Source organism: Sinocyclocheilus grahami, unplaced genomic scaffold (assembly GCF_001515645.1).
Source record: "Sinocyclocheilus grahami isolate Dianchi unplaced genomic scaffold, SAMN03320097.WGS_v1.1 scaffold93.1, whole genome shotgun sequence".
Taxonomy (NCBI): Eukaryota; Metazoa; Chordata; class Actinopteri; order Cypriniformes; family Cyprinidae; genus Sinocyclocheilus; species Sinocyclocheilus grahami.
In genome coordinates, this window is record NW_015505272.1 from 32,341 (window position 1) to 57,854 (window position 25,514).

At 38.0% G+C, this 25,514-nt stretch overlaps 2 protein-coding genes across 2 annotated transcripts; one reads left to right on the plus strand and one right to left on the minus strand.

Annotated features, from left to right (window-relative positions):
• Positions 1–230: 230 nt before the first annotated feature.
• LOC107587551 (protein FAM163B) lies at positions 231–3,137 on the plus strand. Its single transcript, XM_016275364.1, has 3 exons — positions 231–496; positions 2,368–2,483; positions 2,580–3,137. The coding sequence occupies exons 2-3, from the start codon at positions 2,391–2,393 to the stop codon at positions 3,018–3,020; spliced, it is 534 nt and encodes a 177-aa protein (XP_016130850.1). The 5' UTR covers positions 231–496; positions 2,368–2,390; the 3' UTR covers positions 3,021–3,137.
• A 2,000-nt stretch (positions 3,138–5,137) lies between these two features.
• Positions 5,138–19,959, minus strand: LOC107587523 (ADAMTS-like protein 2). Its single transcript, XM_016275341.1, is given in 19 exon segments — positions 5,138–5,376; positions 6,332–6,476; positions 6,684–6,860; positions 6,945–7,115; positions 9,457–9,612; positions 10,127–10,340; positions 11,422–11,548; positions 11,668–11,768; positions 12,787–12,842; positions 13,235–13,410; positions 14,017–14,097; positions 14,186–14,309; positions 14,401–14,546; positions 14,630–14,732; positions 14,978–15,053; positions 15,911–16,053; positions 16,266–16,410; positions 19,749–19,890; positions 19,893–19,959. Coding segments are annotated over 19 exon segments (2,472 nt in total). The 3' UTR covers positions 5,138–5,254.
• Positions 19,960–25,514: the final 5,555 nt, after the last annotated feature.

A 25,514-nucleotide genomic window follows, 5' to 3' on the forward strand; every position in this document is an offset into this window, starting at 1 on the left:
AAAGATATTTTGTCCACTAATAAAATACTAACCTTAAACATTCAAATAGCCTAATACTTACATACTCCAGTGCAGCTGTTAGATGAAAGTTCAAATTCAAATTCATGCCACCTCTAAAATTGTTATTTAGCCAACCACATAAAATACGCACTTTAAAAAAAACGGATTTAGTCAAAATGTCAGTGGAATCGAGGACTTGGCTTGCAGTATATGACTGAATGAGTGTGTGATCATCAGTGGGGAGAGGTTGACACAAACTGAGATGTGGGACGTACGTGACTCCAGCAGACGCTCTTCTCCTCACACTCACAGCTCCCTCTCAGTGCTCATGAAGTTCAGCTCTTATCATCGCCTATCCGTTCAGTGATCTTTTTGTCTGATTTTATTATTATAGGAATTTCATTCCGTCTGGAGATGTGACTTCGTGGAAGTGATTTTGTGGTTACGTTCGCCGGATGCGTTGGACACGTGCTTTATGTTCTGTAGATACCATAATGTGAGTATACAAAACTTCATCTGAGGTAATGCAGTTTAAGCTGTATTTATACCATTATAAAAAATGTAGTAATTATTATATTAATTATTTTGTTATTGTGGGTCGCGTGTATGAATATTGTCACAGAGAACTGTATTGATCAGAAAATTCCTTAGCCTATTCATTTACAAGATGATATTTAATACTGTAAAAATGATAAATAAATTACATGAATTGAATAGGAAGACTAAAAAGTTGTCAATAATTTGTAGCAGACCAGATTTAATCTGTTAAATCTCAGTATTGAGTGTTTTTTTAAACGTAAGTCTGTTATAATATTGTTATTGTTATATATATAATATTGTTAAAGTACATCATACATCTTGTGTTTTGGTAAGTGATGGTGACCCTTAGATTTGGTTATATAAAGCTTTCCAAGTGATTTGTGCAAATGGGTGACTTATGTGGGCTTGAATGAGTCTTTGGCCTGAGGTAAGACCAAATACTGTCCTCACAAAATCTGAAATTCTTATTGAGAGGCCCTTTCTGATTCACTTGTGTCTAGTTGCTTCTTCATTAGCATTTCACATAGACAGAGACAGGATTATTTGTGACAGCAAACAACACTGATTTGTGGATAATTATGACTGAATAACCTGAGCTTTATGAACTGTTACATGCCGTCATTCCTTAGACATCCTGTTGAAATTGTGCAAATGTGCTATTTTTGGAAAATAATTTAATGCATCATTGATCAGTTTATTATTCCACTGCTGTGGCATATGCTTGAATCCAGTTCCATAATTACCGAAATCATGATCAAAGAGCATGAAATAGGCATCAGATGTACATGTAATTTCAACAATAGCTAGCTATTATTTAATAGAGAGCATGAGTGGTACTAGACCAATATACTGCTGATATTTGACCAGAGATTTGGGAGATTATAATTTTCTTTGTTTAAATACTATTAGTGTATATACATAAGTAACTATATATGCTAGACACACATACACCAACTGTTCAAAAGTTTGAAGTATGTAAAATTGTTCATGTTTTTAAAATAAGTCTCTTATGTTCACCAAAGATGCACATATTTGATCAAAAGTACAGCAAAAACAAATACTGTGAAAATATTATTACAATTTTAAATAACGTTTTTCTTTTGTTCTTTAATGGGTATGAAATGTTGATTTGGTGGGAAAAAAGAAGAAGAAGAAGAAAAAATTATATATATATACAGTATATATATATATATATATATATATATTTTATATTATCATATTTGATAATATATATAAATATATTTAATATATGAACTTAACATATTTGTCTTAAATATATACATGCATGTGATTGTATTTATATATACATAATAAATATACACATTATAAACACATATATTACGTAAACAAAAACTTTTATTTTGGATGCGATTAATCGCGATAAATCGTTTGACAGCACTAATATATATATATATATATATAAATACAATATTTGTTATCAATGTTGAAGACAGCTGTGCTGCTTAATATTTTTGTAGAATATGTTACATTTTTTCAGGTTTCTTTGTTGAATAGAAAGTTCAATAGAACAGCATTTATTTGAAATAGAAATCTTTTGTAACAATATAAATGTCTTGACGTTCACCTTTGACCAATTGTATCCTTGCTAAATAAAAGTATTAATTTCTTAAAATAAACTCTTACTGACTCCAAACTTTCGAATGGTAGTGAAAAAAAGCCATATGGGTCGACCACTAATCCTGAGTCCTATATAAACATTTCACTGTATGTACAGTATGTCAGTCTCTGTGATATACTTGGCAATATTTTTTGCATATATATTCATTGTCATGGTATCTCTGTTTTTTGTCTTTATGGCTTGCTTAGTTTGTTGATGGAGAGGATTTCGAATGACAGCCGGCACAGTGGTCATCACAGGTGGAATTCTGGCTGCCGTCATCTTGCTAACTATTGTCACAGTTCTGTGTTACTGTAGGCTGCAGGTAAATCTGCTCTTCTGCTACAGTATAGTCTCATAAGTAACTCCCTCTTCTCTATTCACTTACATATTGAGTGTGACGTCTCACTCTGCTCATTAGTATTACTGCTGTAAAAGAGACGAGTCGGAGGAGGGGGAGGAGGAGGCTGACGTTGCCATGGTATCTCCAAATCCACTGCGCCAACCGAGTCCACCTGAGAGTCCGCAGAGTCTCCAACACTTCCCTGAATACACGTCCTCCAATCAGCTGCTAATGACTGCAGAGCCTTTTGAGGCCAACGGACCGGTCAGTTATCCTCAATACAACAACAGGCCGCCCCGCTCGTACACTTTCTGCCCATCCTGCTCGGGGTATCTGCCGCTCTACATGAGCCCACAGGAGGGGCTGCGTAATGGAGGTGGCAGGATCAGCTACAGGACTCTGCAGCAGGAGGAATTAGACCTGCCAATGGAGACGCCCAGCTTCCACAAACTCAACCTCATCCGCTCTGTCACCATGCAGGAAGTGCTGACGCATCACAGCATCAGCACCGATGTGTAGCACCTCGTATTCACCTGAAGTATTCTGTGATTCACTTTCAGTATCCTGCTTTCTGTACCCAATGCTTGATTTAGATCTATCCAATACATGATCTTCATTCATTCATTTAGAAGGATAGTCATGCACCAGTGTAATTGTAGTATCATTGAGATACTATTATAGTCATTATTGCTGTTGTTTTCATTTTTATATTTTCCGTTTTCATTTTAAAGTTTTAGTAATTTGTCATTCTTAGTTTTTGTTATGTCTAATTTTTTATTAAGAGAACTTGTAATAAAAGAGAATGTTTCTGTTCTCTTACTATCCTTATCCCTTCCTGTCCTAGCTTTTACTTTGAACGACGACTGAAACCTTGTATAACAGGCACTTCTCCTGTTTTTTGCCATCTTACGGTAAATCGCTTGTTGTATTCCTCAATTGTAAGTTTCTTTGGATAAAAGTGTCTGCCAAATGAAGAAATGTAAATGTATTCTTTTTATTTCAATTTCACTTTTAGTTAAGTACATCAAGTTAAGCTAAATCAAAATGAGAATTGTTGTCTTGGCATTAGCTGAAATAATTTTTTATATATATTTTATTCTATTTCAAATAATGTTTTTTTATGGTTTTGGTTTCAGTTTTAGTTTTTGTTAACTATAATAACCCTATCATGCACTGTATCTTTTAACCCAAAAACATAAAAAATGCAATCCATAATTAAAAATACAAATGAAACACCTGTCAAAAATCAATAAGGAAAATTCCTTCATATTAATTCTATTTATACAAACTTTTCTGACAGTGTGTAATAAAAATATTTACTTTATTATATATATATATATATATATATATATATATATATATATATATATTTTAATTTCCATTGATCCCAGGTGTGTCTTGTCATCCCATCTTCCTGTTGTGTATATTTAAAGTGCTCCAAGTCCCTAGTTCTCTGTCCGCTGGTAAACGTCTTCCTGAGTTTGTCTCCCTTGGTTCATGGAAATAAAGTCTTGTTAAAGTATTCTCCAGCGTCTCCTCGTTCCTCGTGTGTGTGCACCGTGACAGAACAGTGGACCCAAAACCGAAAGTGAGCGGCGACTTTTTCCTCGTGTTTGTTTTTCCCCGTCTTTTTGAGAGTTTTTTTCCTGTTTTTTTTTCCCACCGTGCCGATGGAAATTGCCGCTCGGTTCATGGAAATAAAGTATTCTCCAGTGTCTCCTCGTGTGTGTGCACCGTGACAATTATCAACATGTAAAATAAAAAACTACTAAAATGACCAAAAACACACAACAAAATTACTAAACATTTACCTACAATTAAGATGAAAACAGAAACTATCAAATTTGATCTAAAATATCAACAAAACTGTATATCAGTAATTACTAAAATAACACTGACTTACACCTTAATGTGTATTATATTAAAACTTGTGCTAGAAATATCCAACCAAACAACACAAACCACAGCATTCATTGGTGTATAATATTTATTATTTATAATATATTGAGAGGTACACAAGTTTTTCTACAAGAAAACCAAATGACTTACATTTGATTGCCTTTTGTACTTGAGGTAAGGTAGTACAATACATTAGGTTTAGTGTGTCTTAGTGAAACAATACATGAATCAGATACATTTTAAACTATAGCACGTTCAAGTGTCAGGACTCGCTCAATGACAAGGATAAAATGACTTGGGTATGTCAAGCTCTGCTAAATCCATTGTCCATTGAAATACAAAAATTAATGAATCGGATACATACAGAATGAGAGAACCCAATAAAACTACTGCTGTGACCAATAAATTAACATAAGCCTAGGTCTAGCAATAGTTAAACCGGATAAAGTAAACAGTAAAGCGTAAGAGCCAGCAGCGGCTTGAGGCTCAGCCTGTGTTTGGATGTACAGTACTAAATCAGCCATCTTCAGCCAGAGGTAACACTCAGTATTGACCTCTGCCACTGCCAGATAATAAATGTCCAATAAAACCTGACGAATAATAAATACTTTTAAGACATGCTATATAATCCTCTGAGCAATAATCAAATAATTTAATATTTCCTTATTGTATCCCACGAACACAGGACATTGTCATGAAGCAGGTATCATTTTTGTAATGCTGACAGTAATGCAGTTTTATGGAGCTAGCTTAAGATATAAACAAATACTGATTCAAACTTCCCTTGCTGCAATCCTTGAACAAGCACATTGCCGATGACATGAACATATGAAAACTTGAGTGGTGGAGACTAGCTAGGAAGCTCGAAGATTACGGCAAGAATGGCAACAGGCCTTGCTGTAATACCAGTGACTGCACAGATTCACCTTCAGAGCCAGCGAGCAGTTGGTGGTGGGACGATCCTGGCAGTTTTCATCTGGAGAAGCAACAAAGGAGTTCAAATTCATGTTATTTATGATTTCTCTGGAGCTATAGCAAATGTTTGGTTACTATTAATATGTACAATTACAGTAGGAGGGCAATGCTTCAAAGTGCATAATTCATATTTAAGGAATAGTTAACCCAAAAATGAAAATTCTGCCATCAATTATCACATTCATATTGTCCCAAACATGTATAAAATCATGAATATAATGAATGCAATAACAAGGACTAAAAAAGGCACACTGATGACATGACACCAATTGCCACGTCATGTGACCAAAAATAAAAAAAGCTAAAAGAAGTAAAGCTATAGAACATCCAATACCGTTCAAAAGTTTGGGATTAAAAAAATTATCTTATCCTCTAAAGGCTGTATTTATTTGATCAAATATACAGTAAAAACAGTAATACTGTGAAATTATTACAATTTAAAAAATAATATACTTTAAAATTTCATTTATTCCTGTGATGGCAAATCAGAATTTTCAGCAGTCTTCAATGTCACATGATTTTTCAGAAATCATTGTAATATACAGATTTATTATTAATGTTGGAAACAGGAGTGCTGTCAAATGTTTTTTTTCAGGAATCTCTCGTGAATAAAAAGTTAAAAAGAACAGCATTTATTCAAAACAGCTTTTATTCATTTTTTGTTACAATACAGGTCTATGTTATCACCTTTTTATCAATTTAACAATATAACATAGCTAAATAACAGCATTAATTTATTTTCTTTCTTTTTTTAAGTACTGACTCCATGGTAGTGGGTAGTGAACGGTATATAGGTTACAAAATATTTCAATTTTTTATAAATTATGTTCTTTTTAACTTTTTATTGTACAGTATATATGAGATTACATATAATTATATATTTGAGAGTAGGAAAGCAATGACTTAATAATGACTGAAAATAATTGTCTTTTTCAAGTGAACTGTTTAAGGCACACCTGGAGGTTCGGTGGGGCAGGGCTGGAGTGCACAGGTCTGCTTGTTAACAGGTTTGGTCAAAGGGTCGCATCCACGAACAAGCTCTCTTCCCTGATAACACTTCACATCTCTCATTCGCACACCGACACCACAAGTCTTGGTGCACTGGGAAACAGTTGAGTACAAGCAAGGACAAAGAACAGGTTGGGAACCTTCACTGGACAGAGAGGCTCAAGAAGAAAATGTGTTGTATCTTAAAACCTAGCAAACTCACTTGGCTTACTGTAAATGCCTACACGGGCAGCGGTCTGACAGACATAAATACTGTCTGTTTGTGGCATCATAAACTGAATACATGTTTAAATGTTTCACCTCAGACCATGGCGTTGTGTACCACTTGAAGCAAGGCCTCTCAAAGCAGGTGTCCTCATCTACTGCTCGCTTGCTGCTGTCACATTCCTCGTCCTCGTTGATCTGGACCTTCCCACCCGTGATGCCTACACACAGCACGATCCTTCTCTTCACACCGCGTCCACATGTTGTGTTGCACTGGGAGGCCGAAGACAATGATTACTGGAGAAATATTGACAAATTATTCATTTTCCATACATATACTGTAAGTGTCATCTTCACCCTCTCCCAGTCTTGGGCCAGCCAGTGTGGAGGGCATTCGTTGTCTCCGCAGGGATGAATGGCCAGAGGTTTGTTCTCAGGTGAGCACTGAGACTCAGGTACCACACGGCCCTCTGGTGTTTTGCAGTACACATGCCGCACTGTTTTTCCATGCCCACAGATGCCTGAACACTGCGTAGAAAAGGAAGAAGAACATTTTTTACATTTGAAACATTAAATGCTTTGCTTCTGATCTTACTATGACAGTCACTATACAAAAAATGCTTTATATCATCATGTCCTAACCAGCTGCAACAATACATATTAATTTGTCTGTCTACACTGAAATGTTTAGCTTAATGTTATGCAATCACTGCTAATAAGAATCACATTTGATAGTAAAGAGTTAATTCACCCACTAATTACAATTCTGTCATAATAATTCAGTTCCAAACATATAACTTTCTTTCCTCAGCAAAACACACACAAAACGATATTTTGAGAAATTCCCATACAATGGAAGTCAGTGGGCTCCAATGCTGTTTACTTACTGGCTTTCTTTAAGTAATCTTCTTTTGTGTTCTGCAGAAAAAGTAATTCAAAATGTTCATTTTTGGGTGGACTATCCCTTTAAGTTATGTGGAGTGTGATTTTGGACCAATGAGATTCCACTGTACTTTGTTGACTTGACATAAAATAAACATTAACTGAAATAAAACATATAAAAAACTAAATAAACTAATAAGTAAAAGTTAAGAAATACTATATAGACATTTAAAATAAAGCTAATAAATATTACAAAAACAAACAACAAAATTGCTTAAACTGTAGCTAAAATCAAAGTGAAAAAATTAATAAATAAAATCTCATTTAAAATATTAACAAAACTATAATAGTATATAAAGGGGGTAACACTATAGTATAGGGACCAATTCTCACTATTAACTGTTGCTTATTAGCATGCCTATTAATAACATTTTGGCTCTTTATCAGTACTTATAAAGCACATATTCTGCATGACCATATTCTACATCCCTAATCCTACCCAATACCTAAACTTAACAACTACACTACTAACTAATATGGAGCAAAGTAGGGGTTTATTAAGGCAAAAGTCATAGTTAATGGTTTGTTAATAGCGATAATTGGACCTTAAAATAAAGTGTGACCATTAAGGATCCTAAAACAACACTAAGTTGAATTCTGCTCAGTTTCGCATGACCAACAGTTACTGTCACTCATCAATTCAAATCACCAACTCTATTGAAAATAAATAATTACTTCCTGTCACTTTGCTGTTTCATATTAGTATCACTTTAAATGTCTCTTGTTGCTTTATTGCATTGTGCTTGATTAAATCCCAATTTAAAGATTTTTAAACTGTCAGACATAATGTGTGCATTACTCACCGGTCCCCACTCAGACGCTGTCCACTGGCGCTCACATGGAGGGCCGGTGCAGTTTTTGGTAGACGCTGGGCAAGTTGCCTCATCACATGCATGGGTTTCATCTGAGCATCTGACCTCTCGCGTAACCAGACCCCTGCGACCACATTTAGCTGGACACTGCACAACAAACAAAACAAGGTTCTCTTCAGTATGTTAGTTTGTTAACATTGACATGGTCCAAACATATCAGTTTTCTAATTAACAAATGCACAAGAATCACTCCACTGATGCACTGATGACTCCGGAGGGAAAGCATTTTATAATAATAAATAATGAAGCATTCTGTATTAAAAACATTTTCTTAATCAGTATTTTTTGTTTTCCAGTAAAAACTTGCAAAGCAAAATTGTGCAAGATATTAAGACTTGTTTTCAGACAATATGTTAATGGTTTGTTAATGCTTCAAATAAGACAAAAAAAGAATTGCCATTGCGGTAAGGACCTAATTCAACATATATCTCTGAAAACTATTTTTGTACCACACAGTTTTGCTACTCATTTAAATTGAACCTAAAAATGATGTTTGGGAATTTTTACTAAACAAGACAAAAACACTGATTAAAACTTTATTTATTTACTTGCAGTGTATGGAGGTTATAATGAAGGCTTAACTGAATGAGCTCTTAACCTACCTCTGACCACTCAGCTACCTCCCACTGAGGGCCACAAGTGGGGCTCTTACAGGCCCGGCGCTCTGGGGGGTGTACATCCCTAATCCTACCCAATACCTAAACTTAACAACTACACTACTAACTAATATGGAGCAAAGTAGGGGTTTATTAAGGCAAAAGTCATAGTTAATGGTTTGTTAATAGCGATAATTGGACCTTAAAATAAAGTGTGACCATTAAGGATCCTAAAACAACACTAAGTTGAATTCTGCTCAGTTTCGCATGACCAACAGTTACTGTCACTCATCAATTCAAATCACCAACTCTATTGAAAATAAATAATTACTTCCTGTCACTTTGCTGTTTCATATTAGTATCACTTTAAATGTCTCTTGTTGCTTTATTGCATTGTGCTTGATTAAATCCCAATTTAAAGATTTTTAAACTGTCAGACATAATGTGTGCATTACTCACCGGTCCCCACTCAGACGCTGTCCACTGGCGCTCACATGGAGGGCCGGTGCAGTTTTTGGTAGACGCTGGGCAAGTTGCCTCATCACATGCATGGGTTTCATCTGAGCATCTGACCTCTCGCGTAACCAGACCCCTGCGACCACATTTAGCTGGACACTGCACAACAAACAAAACAAGGTTCTCTTCAGTATGTTAGTTTGTTAACATTGACATGGTCCAAACATATCAGTTTTCTAATTAACAAATGCACAAGAATCACTCCACTGATGCACTGATGACTCCGGAGGGAAAGCATTTTATAATAATAAATAATGAAGCATTCTGTATTAAAAACATTTTCTTAATCAGTATTTTTTGTTTTCCAGTAAAAACTTGCAAAGCAAAATTGTGCAAGATATTAAGACTTGTTTTCAGACAATATGTTAATGGTTTGTTAATGCTTCAAATAAGGCCAAAAAAAATTGCCATTGCGGTAAGGACCTAATTCAACATATATCTCTGAAAACTATTTTTGTACCACACAGTTTTGCTACTCATTTAAATTGAACCTAAAAATGATGTTTGGGAATTTTTACTAAACAAGACAAAAACACTGATTAAAACTTTATTTATTTACTTGCAGTGTATGGAGGTTATAATGAAGGCTTAACTGAATGAGCTCTTAACCTACCTCTGACCACTCAGCTACCTCCCACTGAGGGCCACAAGTGGGGCTCTTACAGGCCCGGCGCTCTGGGGGGTGCTCTAGCTGTGCCTCTATACAGAGGTCACTGTACACAGAGCTGTCTAGGCCGGGAGCCAGCATCTTCCAGCAACGCACAAGACGAAACTGGAAACCTTCTCCACATGTCCGAGAACACTCACTCCAGCTGCTTGCCTCCCATCTACACATAAAGATCACAGTAAGAGTTTTGTGTCGAGTACCACATGGGACATAATAAAATGATTGGAATGACATGAGGGTGACTAAATGATGACAGAATTTTCATTTTTTTGTTTGGTTTACTTTACCTTTCTTATCTTTTCTACCGAGCCCCGCACTGTGGAATTGTGGCTACGTATTAGGAATTCTTTCCACATCTTAATCATTTGCTCCCTTATTTTAGGTTAATCATGGGCACACTGAACTAAGTTGTTCCCTGGTTTTAGTTCAATTGTGGCTATGATTTAGCTAAATTAAAATGAGGGAATAAATAAGTACAATATGGCCAAGATAAAATGAGGGAACAAATTTTAAAAATGTGGCCAAGGATTGATATGTTGTACTTGTGTCATTTGTGTCATTCTAAACCCATAACACTTTTGGTTAATCTTCAAAGCACAAATGAAAATATTTATAATAAAACCTGAGAGGGTTCTGTTCCTCTTTTGAAAGTCCAGGTTACCAAAACTTAGAAGATCCAAAAAGGCCATAAAAGCACCCTAAAATTAATCCATACATATACATTGTGTATAAACGCATACATAAAGTGTATCATATGGTAAACATGAAAGCTTGTGCATACATCACACAAACCTCATTGGTTCTCACGCATCACACACACACACACACACACACACACACACACAATTGTGTTTCTGTGTTTATTGTATGTGATGTGCTCTGTGTACAGTATGTGTGTCGATCATTGGTCAGATGTAAATAAAACTATGAACTGGATCTGTTCATCATATAAAGCGATCATATCTCTTCACTCCAATTAAACCACTCAGTTCATATGGATTAGTTTTACAGTGCCTTTATGACCTTCTATAGGTTTTTGTTACCTTGACTTTCAATGGAGGGAGAGAAACTTCTCAGGTTTCATTAGAAATACCTTAATTTGTTTTCTTAAGATGAACCATATCCGTATGGGTTTGGAATATGAAATGAGTAAATGATGACAGGATTTTCATTTCTGTGTGATATTCTGCGTGGCTCCATGCTTTTTCTCTGCATTTCTGTGACAATTGCAGCACACGCACCTGGGTTGGCATTCTCTGCCAATGCAGAAATCATGAACTGGCTCTGGTCGAGTCAAAGCATCACAATAAACATCATCCACTTCAATGCCGTCAAACCGCACACACATGGCAAGTGATTTCGACACACCTATTTGATAAAAAAGCATCGTATACACATAAACCCCCACATAAACAAACATGATTATGAGGAATGTTTATGTGTGGATGTTTGCGGGCACGGAGACTAAGTTCCAATGCCTCGATTACCTATCGAGCAGGTCATACTGCAGGGCTCCTGTGAGGACAACTTCCAGCGGTACATGTCAGCAGCGCTCAGTTTGTTCTTCTGAAGGAGCCTTTGGTTATTCCTGCAGTAAAGAAAATAGAACATCGTAGACTAGACCACAGCATAGCCACCTGCACTGTGTATTAGGCAGACCGTTCAAGTTTGTTGATGTCGAGACACAAACTGACACTTCAGTCATAAAACCACTAACATTTTTACCATTCCTGGTCACACTCATTACCTTAATGTCAAAGCTGGAAAACAGTGCATTCCCTCAACTAGACAGAAGTCAATAAAATTTGTTCCTCGTGATAAATTCCTGGGATTTATCTGATGCGACAAGCGTAGTCTGTACCCGAGTGATCTATGGGACTTTTTTTCCACAAATGACAAAACATCTTGAATTATGTTTCTCAGACAGTCCGTCTTCCTAACATTCAGGTCTTCTCCTCCTCTCCCCACCTGGAATCTTTCTCTTCTCCTTCGGATACGAGTAAGGGCATTTCATGAGATGTTCTTTATGATCTCTGGCAGAGGGGCTGGTAATGCAGTGTTTGGACGTGGCGGAGGGAACCCAGCATGAATTATAAATATGATGGAATGCAATCCCGCCAGTCTCTGCTTGGCCGTCTCCCCTCGGCGCTCTTTGAATGTCTCAGAGAACGTTAACAAAAAAACCAAGCCAGAGCTCAAGTCTGCAGCACATTCCTTTCTCCCACGAGCAGGGCTGTCCCACCCGAGCCCGTCCATCATGACTTTGGCATGCCAGGGTGGAGGGCTAAGACCTACTCCTAGCATTCGAAACTGCCAAAAGAGCCAACTGATAAAAGATAGCCACTGGTTCATTGGCATGATCTTGAGGTTTCTAGCATCATGCTCAACCAGAGCTACTAATGAGCTGACTAAAGACTTGAAATTGTGATTTAGCTGTTGTTAGCTTTGCATAATGTAGAGTTGGAACAGTAACTGTTAAGTTATGCCATCACTTAACAAACCAGCATGCTGGCTTTTCTGACTTCAAGTTAGAATCTGAGTTTTGATGACTCATCCTGCACTACACCGAATTTTATCCAATCAAATGCCCTCTAGAATGAGAATGCCCCTCCCAATAAAACACCACTGACCAGAAAGTAGCAAATCCGTTTTGGTTCCAGACCTTTGAGAGAAACGACAGTGACATGTCTATTAAGAGACAATTAAGATAAATATGTTATGATAATATCTAATTTTACACTTGATGGGAAACAAACATTCTGGACTACTCTTTCCCAGAGTTAATATTTATGGTGCACAAAATCATGGCAATAAAAGGGCACCGAGGTTGAAAAATGTCCAGAATACAATATTTCACTTTTCATCCTACATTCGTCCGATAAACCCAGATTTAAGTGAAATACTTGAGTCATTCTTCCTGGGACAATGCATCAGAATATTATGCAGAGTGAACCATTAGACCTTTGGCCTGCACTAAGTCAAAGCCATGGTTAGCCAGCCAGTGAGATTACCCATGAGCCCTTGGCGGCGAAGAGAGGACCACGGCTACAGTACCAGAACATTGATGGGCTGATCGATGGGCCCTTTTGCCACGATGTACTCGATCCCCGTCTCATACACATCAGTAGGCCGCCGGTATTTGAAAATGGTCCCTGCTGCATGGAAGTTCTGAGGGGTGTCCACTTTATATGCTCCGTTGAAGAAAAAGTTCCCTGCTTGGTCAGTCACAGCTGGAAAATAACAAGGGTGAGATATAATGATGGGAAGATTGGACAATTTGATTGACTCCTTCGTTTGATCTCGTTCAGCAAAACAAACTAATATTTGTTCAAGTCGTTTCATTCATTTGAGCAGAGTTCAAATGTTATATATTCAAATTCCCCGAACACATCCACCTATGCAATCTTTGATCATAACAATATTACCAATTACAAAAAACATTTGAATGTAGCCAAAGATAAACTATGAGAAACATAAATGATTAGTTTATCTCCTGAATCATGAACCAACCATCACTGGTAAATGTCAAGCATGTAGATAAAATGTTTTGCATGTACATTTTGAATTATTTTCTATTTTTTAGCCATTTTAGTACTTCAACCAACTTTTTTTGATTTAAGTTTTTTTTTGTTCACGTTTTTAAAAATCTAATGTTTATATTTTACTTCTGACTTACTTAACACTGATTACTAGGGCATTTATTGTGGGTTTCACTATAAAGATTTGTCTCCCTTGTCATGGAAAAAGCTTGATATTGCAGATGAAGTATAAGTATCGTCATGCTCTGAAAGTCTTACACACAGCTGAACGTGCAAGCCATTCAAAGGTTTGCTCACCCAGGATATCTGCAGACTTCTTCCTCTCTATAATCTGGATGTCCCATGATCCTTCTGGGATTTGAGTTATGAAAGAATAGCCTTCGAAGAAAGAGTTCACTTAATTGATGAATTTACACAGAACCATTGAATATGAATGCCATTCAACCAAACACTGAACTGGCATTACCTAGACTAGAAGCCCCGCGGTGAAAGTTCCCAGTAATACGACTGCAGCTGCTCCCATCTCCCTGACACACGCCACACTTATCCAGAGTGTTGGGGGAGAAGAGGACACCATCACATCCAATGGGCTGCAAAGGTACACATCAGCTTATAAGTTAAGATCACATGCCTGAGAAAAGTAATATAAGGATAAATCTTACAGCAATATAAGCCACTTACTTCACATCTCCCATTGACACACACGCCCCTGTAGTTGCTGTACTTGCAAGATGTCCCATCACGTGCAGGTACCATCAACTGTCTTTGACCATCAGAGGTGGTGCAGTGCAAGTCACATGGATTACTGGAGATATGAACGTAGTCATCTACAGGAATATAAACAGAGTTCATTGTTTTAATGTAAATTATATCTTCAGAGCACAGCTTCATTAAATAAAACGGTTAATACCAGGATAGAGAGGTTTCCAGTGGTAATTTTTTCCATTGTAAACCTGAGAGTTGAATGACCAGCACTGCTCTTCTCTGAAGCTTCTTCCTGTAGAAGGACATTCCTGTAATTCACAAAAAGAAAGTCAATTGCATGCAACTGAATCTCGCTTTACAGTCTATTTGGTTGCAACAGACATTAAAACTGGCAAAAAAAAAAGCTAATTATGCATGAATTAATGGTAAGCCTCAGGTGGAAGTGGAACGTGAGGCTCGCTGTCAAGTCAGGCATCTGGGATGTATTTCTGTTAGACATGCACTGTGAATGTGTGTGAGAGAGGAAAGGAAAGACGGGATACTGTGAGCTGACCTTTGCATTGCAGAGATGATACTTCTTTGCATTGCCTGTGCATGTCATGTTGTCTTTACCAGTTGTTGTTTTCTTTCTTTGAAAGAAATTGTTTCAGTTTAGTAGCAGTTGAATACAACAGGACATTTATTACACTCACAAAGGTTTTCCCAGTGCTTTATAAAAAAATGACATGATTTAAGTTTAAGGATTAGAAATGGTTCAAGGAAGAAAACTAAAACGAAAAGTGGAACAAAAACATTGAATTTGAGTAGGCTAACTTATTATGGATGCCCCAAAAAAATCATGCTGGGATAAATCATAATTATGACATAAAAAGTTGAAATTCTGAGATAATAAGTCAAAATTGAAACAAAAAGTTGGATACAAGCAGAACATAAGTAACATTTTTGTCATAATTATTGCTTAGTAACTCATAATTATGATTTAGTATGTCCTAATGTCTTTTATCCTATAATTTAAACTTTTTATATCATTATGCGTTTTCTCTTATCATTATGACTTAGTATGTCATAATTTCGACTTTTATACAATTATGACTTTTTATCACATAATTATGTCTTTGTACAGCATGTCACAAAAATGACTCTTGTCTCATGTTCTAATAGTTCTGACACTTTTATCTCAAAATTGATTTAGTATGTCACAAATTTGACATTTTTTCTTATCATTTTGACTTAGTATGTCATAATTTCACCTTTTTATATCACAGTTATGATTTACTAAAACATGACTTTTTTCTTATGTGGTGGAACTGGGTTGCAAGCTAACTATTTGCTGTATTTTGCAGGTGGGGTGGTGTCAGGGAAACCTTGTGCAAACATTCTTCGCATAGAATTTATCTTGCAGAAAATCTTACCAACATTATAAACAGTAACAGATTGTTATAAAATGTAATATGTGAAGCTGATGTTTTGTGTGACAGCCGCTGACCTTTGCTGTAGACAGTGTCTTTCCTGTGACATGACGCCTCCTCCACAGGTACGAGTGCAGGCGGTCCATTTTGTCCATTCTCCCCACCAGTATGTGATCACCTCCAGCCCGTCCTCTAGACTGTTAGAGGCAACACCCTCTTCCTTTGGCAAATAAAGGGTTCATTTAGAAAATTACCACTGGAGATCAACATCTATGCTAAGAGCATGCTATAACATTTCTTATATTTTTAATCTTTGAAATAGAGTATTACAATATACACGGCAAAAAAAAAAAAAATTCTTGTTTTTAACATAAATCTAGTGAGAAGTGGGTTTTGATTTATTACAAAAAAACTTGTGAAAATATTACAAACCTGTCCTCTACTTGAGAGATTGCCCAGAGACAGAGCTAGCGTTACAAGACCAAGCAGCACCAGACTGCTCTCCACATACTGGGCCCTTGACCAGATCCTCATCCTGCAGGGAATGAATATTTGGAGAAAAGAAACGGAATAATCTCTCGAAAGGTTTAATTAGCTTTTTACAGATCTGAGCACAAAGGAGCTTCAGTTCAAGTCTGCTATATCTTCTAAGGATATCTTTGAATGGATGACAGTGAGTGTCGACTATTCCATAGAACACTCTTAAAGGGGTCCTATTATGCTCTTTTACAAAGTCTTGATTTTGTTTTGGGGGTGTACTAGAACAGACTCTCATACTAGGTTGTTCGAAAAACACATTATTATTGACATATTTTACATTATTACAAGACCTCTCTCCCCAGTCTGGCTTGAACGGCTCGAATAGTTCCTGTATCAAATGAAGGCCTTCTGAAATATGAAATGTGCTGTGATTGGTTAGCTGGGCCAGTGTGTGTTGTGATTGGCAGCACTCGGTGCCTGGTCGGGAAATGTTATGCCCCTTACAATAGCGGCCGCCTACGAGCTTCAGTGTAAATATTGCATCAATATCAAATCAATTTGAGTGTGATTTAAACCCGGATGCTTGTAACCACTCTTAAGTTTGTCTGCCTTGGGAAAGCTAGCGTGTTTCCGACATAGTGATAACACTCGTTGCCTTCTCTAGTTCAGCTCAAGCAGGTCTCATCCTATTCGTTGATATTTGTGATATCACAAATCCCGGAAAATATGTGTTGTAGTCCAAACGAGTCGTTCATTGTAGTTTTTGAAAAGTTTTCTGTTAAATAAAATATCTCCTTTTGAATTAGACTTTGAGCTTTTTAACTTTGCAGATCTTTTTTATGCTCAAACAGCAACATTACAGACTAACTAAAGTTGAAAAAGTGAAAAAGCATAATAGGACCCCTTTAAAAATAAAGGTTCCAAAAAGGGGTTTTCACAGCGATGCCATAGAAGAGCCAGTTTTGGTTCTCTAAAGAACCTTTTATTGAACAGTCCTTAAAAGAACCGTAGAACCTTTTTCTGCTATTATGGGCACGTGCCCTCACAGTTTGCATGGGCTTGACAGTTTTGTTGGCAGGAACACATGAAATACAGTGAAAGAAAGTATGAGATTCTCTAGTTTGTATTCAAGTGACCAGTTATGCTTACACTGGTGATGCTTACAACTACTTACACACACATAGCTGCATTCAGATATAAGGCAACACCACCATAAAAAATATCACCAAATCACACAAAGTTTTCCAGTTCTCCTCCATCTCATGTCTCCTCATCAGACCTGCACCTCCAATTAGGTATAGGCTCCTTAAAGTAAGCAAACAGATCGTCTCACTCTGTTTGCAGTCTGGCTTTTCCTGGCACTAAATATTGGTGACAGGTGTCTTAAACTACCCACTGGAGCACCTGGAGTTCATTATCCACTCCAGACACAGCTGGAGCAGCGCCAGCTCGCCAAACACTCGTCTCCCACAGACCACGGAGCGAGGCTGCGACGGCCGAGACAGACCTTCCTCTTCTGAGCTTCCCAGGCTACGAAAGAGAGTAAACACAGGCTAACCCCCTTCCCCCTCCCCTGGGGCCTCCGCTCAAGGGAAGAGGGGTGTTTTTCTTTCCCTGGCAGCAGACAGACAGCAGGGCCTTTCCCCATTTGGGGAGGCAAGCCCTGTCTATGAGCTGGAAGCAGACTCATCTTTCTCTGGAAGAGCTTCTGGTCACAGGGACCAGACGCAAGGATTCCTCAGTTCTCAGCAGTCTTCTCATGTCTCAAAATCACTGTTGCAGCTTTCTATCAAACAGATGAAGGGTACAAACCCACAGCAGGAGGACAGTTAAGACGAGGTCAAGCATGCAAGTGTTGAGAGACCAGCAACAAGTGCAGAGCAGATAAAACCATAAAATTTACATTCATGTCAAAAGGATTTCAAGCTATGGATTTGATCCTTTACCTATTTATCCATTTTTGTGACTCACTTTATAATGTGTAAAAAAGCATTTCCTGTGAGTGTGTGATATACTTCTGATTTATTAGTATTTATTATAGGTGAATAAGAGTGAACTGTAAAAGGTGCAGTAAACTGTAAAACTATTCGCACTACAATCCTGTGTGTTTATGATTAAAGCAATACATTTACTGAACAAATACTGAAAAAAATTGGTGCAGAATTTACTTTGAATCCATTTTTACTCAGAAACTGAAATTGCATCAAGTGCATAATAAACTAAAATAACCGGAAGTAGCTGACACCAGAAGCCTTAGTTGCTCTCTGGATTACACGCCTGTCTAGAATACTTGATTCTGATTGGTTAATCGCAGCAATTAGCAGTCAGATATTTCCTAAAATTCACATCATCCATGGCAATAGTGTATATTATTCCACTCTTCTGGGTAACTTTCATGGCTGTGGTCTCACACCACAGACTCACTCTTTATGGTTCCATACAAACGCAGATGGTTTCATCTTTTGTCTCAGTTATCAACTCCAGTGAAAATGACTTTGGAAGACTCCAGTGTTTATATGACTGTAATATTTTTAGAGTGTTCATCTTGTTGCTAGGCAGACTGTTTTGTTCAATGTAATGAACAATCATTTTTTGAAGCTTTTGGAGACTATATGACAAATTATAAAATCATTTTGACAGTTGTTTATGATCATGGATTCTATTTATATGCCAAACAGCCAAGTACATTCATGATCACAAAGTAAGAAGTAGTTGACATAGAATTTTGTCCTGGAGCTCTTTACTTTATAGTGGCTCTATCTTCCTCATTTAATTGCTTGGCTCCTGTCTATACATAAGCTGCTCACTGATTTCTTGTGGTTCTCCTCATCAATTTATCATTCATGATGATTTATTTATGTAAGTAGCTATTTTCACGATTAATATCAGATTAATTTACCTCTTGACACATTGTCAAAACCACACATTCATTTTCTAGGAGTTTTTCAATTGGACATTTCAAAACATGACTTAATAGAGCTAAATATATCATCTTACATTGACTTCTCAATAACAAACAGCGTGACCTCACTGCAAAAGCCCCATTTCCATGTATTTATTACAGAATTGATCATTCACAAAGCGTACCAAGAACATTGTCTACTTTGGACTTAAAGTAAGTCTCAGCTGTTCTCTGCAGCTGGACCCAAAAAGAAAAAAATACAGTGCTACAGTACTATCACATGATTTTCCCTGGATGACCATTACTGTCACTTTATTTATCTTTCATCCAGTTCTTTGCATCAGCAGATTAACACTGTTTGTTTGAGTTTGTGGAACAAGTGTCTAGTCTGCTTGGCTTCCCATGCTCTTTCCCAAAACATTCAGCACGATTTAGCAAAATGGACACACACACACATAGGAGTCAGTCACACAGTAAATATTTGCCCTTACCTGCAGTCCAGGGGCAGTGTTGGAGCTGAGTGCTGCTTGGACAGTGTGGGTGGTGCTGGTGCAGTGGTGGTTTCTAATGGTGTGTTCTGAGGATGTGCCTTGTAAAGAGGGTAAGGTGTGCTCCTGCATCCCTCCTCTCCCCCTTCCTCTCCTCCTCCCTCCCGCTTTCTTTCCTTCAATCCCAGCAGGAAGAGAGTGGCAGCGCTTGGGAACGCCTACATGAAAACACTTTCCCGGCTGGTGCCAAGCTCATGGGCTGCCGCTGCTGTGTGGTGGAGCAGAGCCACAGTGCCACAGACTCAGCCAAGCTGCTGTCTACTGGTCTCAGCTCGCAGACAGACAGGGAGGAAGTTGCCGTTTCCCACAGAGAAGCCCCCACCGTACCCCTCCTCATCACATCGGTCCATTCACCCTCCACACACACTTTGTCTATGCCAGATCATCCTCTCTTGTGTTTCCCGCTGTGCAGTAAGTCTGTCTTACCTTGCATGTTCCACTGCTGTTGAGAGACCCATCGGTACCACAGGCTACAGTGTAAGAGCACTTCATGGGACTCCTGATAACAATCCTAATGACAACAATGAGTACAACAAAGACAGAGATTAGTGGCACTGAAAATAAAATTAAATGGTGACCATTCAAACCAATAAGAAACAGAGATCTCAACAAATTAAAAACTTACAGTAGAAAAGGAGGGGGGGACTTAACCCAAAATGCTGGGTTAAATATAACCCAGCGCTGAGTTAAAAAGGGACAAATCCAGCTCTTGGGTTGTTTTGACCCAGTGGTTGGGTTGTTTTGACCCAGTGGTTGGGTTGTTTTTAAGGTCTGTCTTACCTTGCATGTTCCACTGCTGTTGAGAGACCCATCGGTACCACAGGCCACAGTGTAAGAGCACTTCATGGGACTCCTGATAACAATCCTAATGACAACTGATTACCTACAGCACTTGCAGCCGTGCCGTTATACAGACATATCTCACGTCTACTCTTGTGTAATAGCTCTCATATATATATACTGTATATATATATATATATATATATATATATATGTTTTGACCCAGTGGTTGGGTTGTTTTTAAGGTCTGTCTTACCTTGCATGTTCCACTGCTGTTGAGAGACCCATCGGTACCACAGGCTACAGTGTAAGAGCACTTCATGGGACTCCTGATAACAATCCTAATGACAACAATGAGTACAACAAAGACAGAGATTAGTGGCACTGAAAATAAAATTAAATGGTGACCATTCAAACCAATAAGAAACAGAGATCTCAACAAATTAAAAACTTACAGTAGAAAAGGAGGGGGGGGACTTAACCCAAAATGCTGGGTTAAATATAACCCAGCGCTGAGTTAAAAAGGGACAAATCCAGCTCTTGGGTTGTTTTGACCCAGTGGTTGGGTTGTTTTGACCCAGTGGTTGGGTTGTTTTTAAGGTCTGTCTTACCTTGCATGTTCCACTGCTGTTGAGAGACCCATCGGTACCACAGGCTACAGTGTAAGAGCACTTCATGGGACTCCTGATAACAATCCTAATGACAACAATGAGTACAACAAAGACAGAGATTAGTGGCACTGAAAATAAAATTAAATGGTGACCATTCAAACCAATAAGAAACAGAGATCTCAACAAATTAAAAACTTACAGTAGAAAAGGAGGGGGGGGACTTAACCCAAAATGCTGGGTTAAATATAACCCAGCGCTGAGTTAAAAAGGGACAAATCCAGCTCTTGGGTTGTTTTGACCCAGTGGTTGGGTTGTTTTGACCCAGTGGTTGGGTTGTTTTTAAGGTCTGTCTTACCTTGCATGTTCCACTGCTGTTGAGAGACCCATCGGTACCACAGGCTACAGTGTAAGAGCACTTCATGGGACTCCTGATAACAATCCTAATGACAACAATGAGTACAACAAAGACAGAGATTAGTGGCACTGAAAATAAAATTAAATGGTGACCATTCAAACCAATAAGAAACAGAGATCTCAACAAATTAAAAACTTACAGTAGAAAAGGAGGGGGGGGACTTAACCCAAAATGCTGGGTTAAATATAACCCAGCGCTGAGTTAAAAAGGGACAAATCCAGCTCTTGGGTTGTTTTGACCCAGTGGTTGGGTTGTTTTGACCCAGTGGTTGGGTTGTTTTTAAGGTCTGTCTTACCTTGCATGTTCCACTGCTGTTGAGAGACCCATCGGTACCACAGGCTACAGTGTAAGAGCACTTCATGGGACTCCTGATAACAATCCTAATGACAACAATGAGTACAACAAAGACAGAGATTAGTGGCACTGAAAATAAAATTAAATGGTGACCATTCAAACCAATAAGAAACAGAGATCTCAACAAATTAAAAACTTACAGTAGAAAAGGAGGGGGGGGACTTAACCCAAAATGCTGGGTTAAATATAACCCAGCGCTGAGTTAAAAAGGGACAAATCCAGCTCTTGGGTTGTTTTGACCCAGTGGTTGGGTTGTTTTGACCCAGTGGTTGGGTTGTTTTTAAGGTCTGTCTTACCTTGCATGTTCCACTGCTGTTGAGAGACCCATCGGTACCACAGGCTACAGTGTAAGAGCACTTCATGGGACTCCTGATAACAATCCTAATGACAACAATGAGTACAACAAAGACAGAGATTAGTGGCACTGAAAATAAAATTAAATGGTGACCATTCAAACCAATAAGAAACAGAGATCTCAACAAATTAAAAACTTACAGTAGAAAAGGAGGGGGGGGACTTAACCCAAAATGCTGGGTTAAATATAACCCAGCGCTGAGTTAAAAAGGGACAAATCCAGCTCTTGGGTTGTTTTGACCCAGTGGTTGGGTTGTTTTGACCCAGTGGTTGGGTTGTTTTTAAGGTCTGTCTTACCTTGCATGTTCCACTGCTGTTGAGAGACCCATCGGTACCACAGGCTACAGTGTAAGAGCACTTCATGGGACTCCTGATAACAATCCTAATGACAACAATGAGTACAACAAAGACAGAGATTAGTGGCACTGAAAATAAAATTAAATGGTGACCATTCAAACCAATAAGAAACAGAGATCTCAACAAATTAAAAACTTACAGTAGAAAAGGAGGGGGGGGACTTAACCCAAAATGCTGGGTTAAATATAACCCAGCGCTGAGTTAAAAAGGGACAAATCCAGCTCTTGGGTTGTTTTGACCCAGTGGTTGGGTTGTTTTGACCCAGTGGTTGGGTTGTTTTTAAGGTCTGTCTTACCTTGCATGTTCCACTGCTGTTGAGAGACCCATCGGTACCACAGGCTACAGTGTAAGAGCACTTCATGGGACTCCTGATAACAATCCTAATGACAACAATGAGTACAACAAAGACAGAGATTAGTGGCACTGAAAATAAAATTAAATGGTGACCATTCAAACCAATAAGAAACAGAGATCTCAACAAATTAAAAACTTACAGTAGAAAAGGAGGGGGGGGACTTAACCCAAAATGCTGGGTTAAATATAACCCAGCGCTGAGTTAAAAAGGGACAAATCCAGCTCTTGGGTTGTTTTGACCCAGTGGTTGGGTTGTTTTGACCCAGTGGTTGGGTTGTTTTTAAGGTCTGTCTTACCTTGCATGTTCCACTGCTGTTGAGAGACCCATCGGTACCACAGGCTACAGTGTAAGAGCACTTCATGGGACTCCTGATAACAATCCTAATGACAACAATGAGTACAACAAAGACAGAGATTAGTGGCACTGAAAATAAAATTAAATGGTGACCATTCAAACCAATAAGAAACAGAGATCTCAACAAATTAAAAACTTACAGTAGAAAAGGAGGGGGGGGACTTAACCCAAAATGCTGGGTTAAATATAACCCAGCGCTGAGTTAAAAAGGGACAAATCCAGCTCTTGGGTTGTTTTGACCCAGTGGTTGGGTTGTTTTGACCCAGTGGTTGGGTTGTTTTTAAGGTCTGTCTTACCTTGCATGTTCCACTGCTGTTGAGAGACCCATCGGTACCACAGGCTACAGTGTAAGAGCACTTCATGGGACTCCTGATAACAATCCTAATGACAACAATGAGTACAACAAAGACAGAGATTAGTGGCACTGAAAATAAAATTAAATGGTGACCATTCAAACCAATAAGAAACAGAGATCTCAACAAATTAAAAACTTACAGTAGAAAAGGAGGGGGGGGACTTAACCCAAAATGCTGGGTTAAATATAACCCAGCGCTGAGTTAAAAAGGGACAAATCCAGCTCTTGGGTTGTTTTGACCCAGTGGTTGGGTTGTTTTGACCCAGTGGTTGGGTTGTTTTTAAGGTCTGTCTTACCTTGCATGTTCCACTGCTGTTGAGAGACCCATCGGTACCACAGGCCACAGTGTAAGAGCACTTCATGGGACTCCTGATAACAATCCTAATGACAACTGATTACCTACAGCACTTGCAGCCGTGCCGTTATACAGACATATCTCACGTCTACTCTTGTGTAATAGCTCTCATATATATATACTGTATATATATATATATATATATATTTAAATTAACAAATTTTAGTTTAAAATAAATGTTTTTTTCATTGTTTTAATTATGAATCTAACTAAATTGCATGTGGTTCCTGCTTAAAATGAAAATTTAAAAAAATTACACATTATCTTGTACATTATCTTCTCAACAAAAAAAATAATCTTGTTTTATGTGATTATTTTACAAAACCAAACCAAAATACTGATTAAGAAAGTGATGTTTTGCAGTGTAATAAAAGAGGAAGAGAGCGATGGATGGAGAAAAAGGCTTGGGCAGCATAGGCAGATAGCTGAGACCACCATGCCTGAATGTGACGTCTACATTTATAGACCACATGTTCTCTTCGTTGCCTGTCTGTCTGCTCTGTACATTAGGGACGCTTCACTACACTTAAAGCTCAATCAAACACTCCTCTCAACCACAGATTTGTATGGTGATAGACATACTTCAGGAGATTTGCACAGTCTGGAAGTCTGGAGGAATGGTCGCTTTTTAAAAGCCTAAAATTACAAGGCACAAAATATAGGGAAGGTTTGTGTGTGTGTCACAGAGAAGGAGAGAAATCCTTCAGTACTTCTAAGGTGAATGGCCGTGTAGGGAAAATGCATATTGGTTGTTATAAACAGACAAGAAAAAGGAGGTTTTCCTTCAGTCTAAGCTAGGGAATGAAAAACACTCATTGTGGGTCAAAGGGAAAAAAAGTTGGGAATGAATAGACAAAAATAATTTATTGCTCTCTAACTAGCTGTCTAATTCACCACACATGAATGCATTCACTACACTCATAGTCCAAACAAATGTTCTTCTCACACGACAGGCATGTTATTAGAGCCTAATTCTGCAGGGTCTGTTTTGGAACAATGAATCAGCTCTGCTATGCAAACTGATTGTAAGCTAAGCAGATATGGGGAAATAAACAGACCTGCATTTTAAAGTCAAACGATCACTACTTTCTAGCAGTTGGTTCTTGCTGTTAAGGAAAATGTTTTGGTCATGCTTCTGGTCTGTTTTTGAATTATTCACCAATGGTTATTCCAAAGAAATAATAGTAATAATTATAATCTATAATAAAAATTAAAGAAACTTGCAAAACATGCTTTTTCTCTGAAACTGTTGTTGTCCCTTAGGCCACACAGACTATTTGGTTAATGTTAACCAAAAGTGACATACACTTAGCTATTTAGGCATTGTTTTCGGTCTGGCTCCATTCTGGTATGGAATTTCAAACACATTTTGCACAAACCCTGTTACAAACAAAATGTTTTGTAGTTGCAAAGTATTGTTTTTTAAAGAAAAAGGGCTAAATAACCTAATGTCAGCCATGG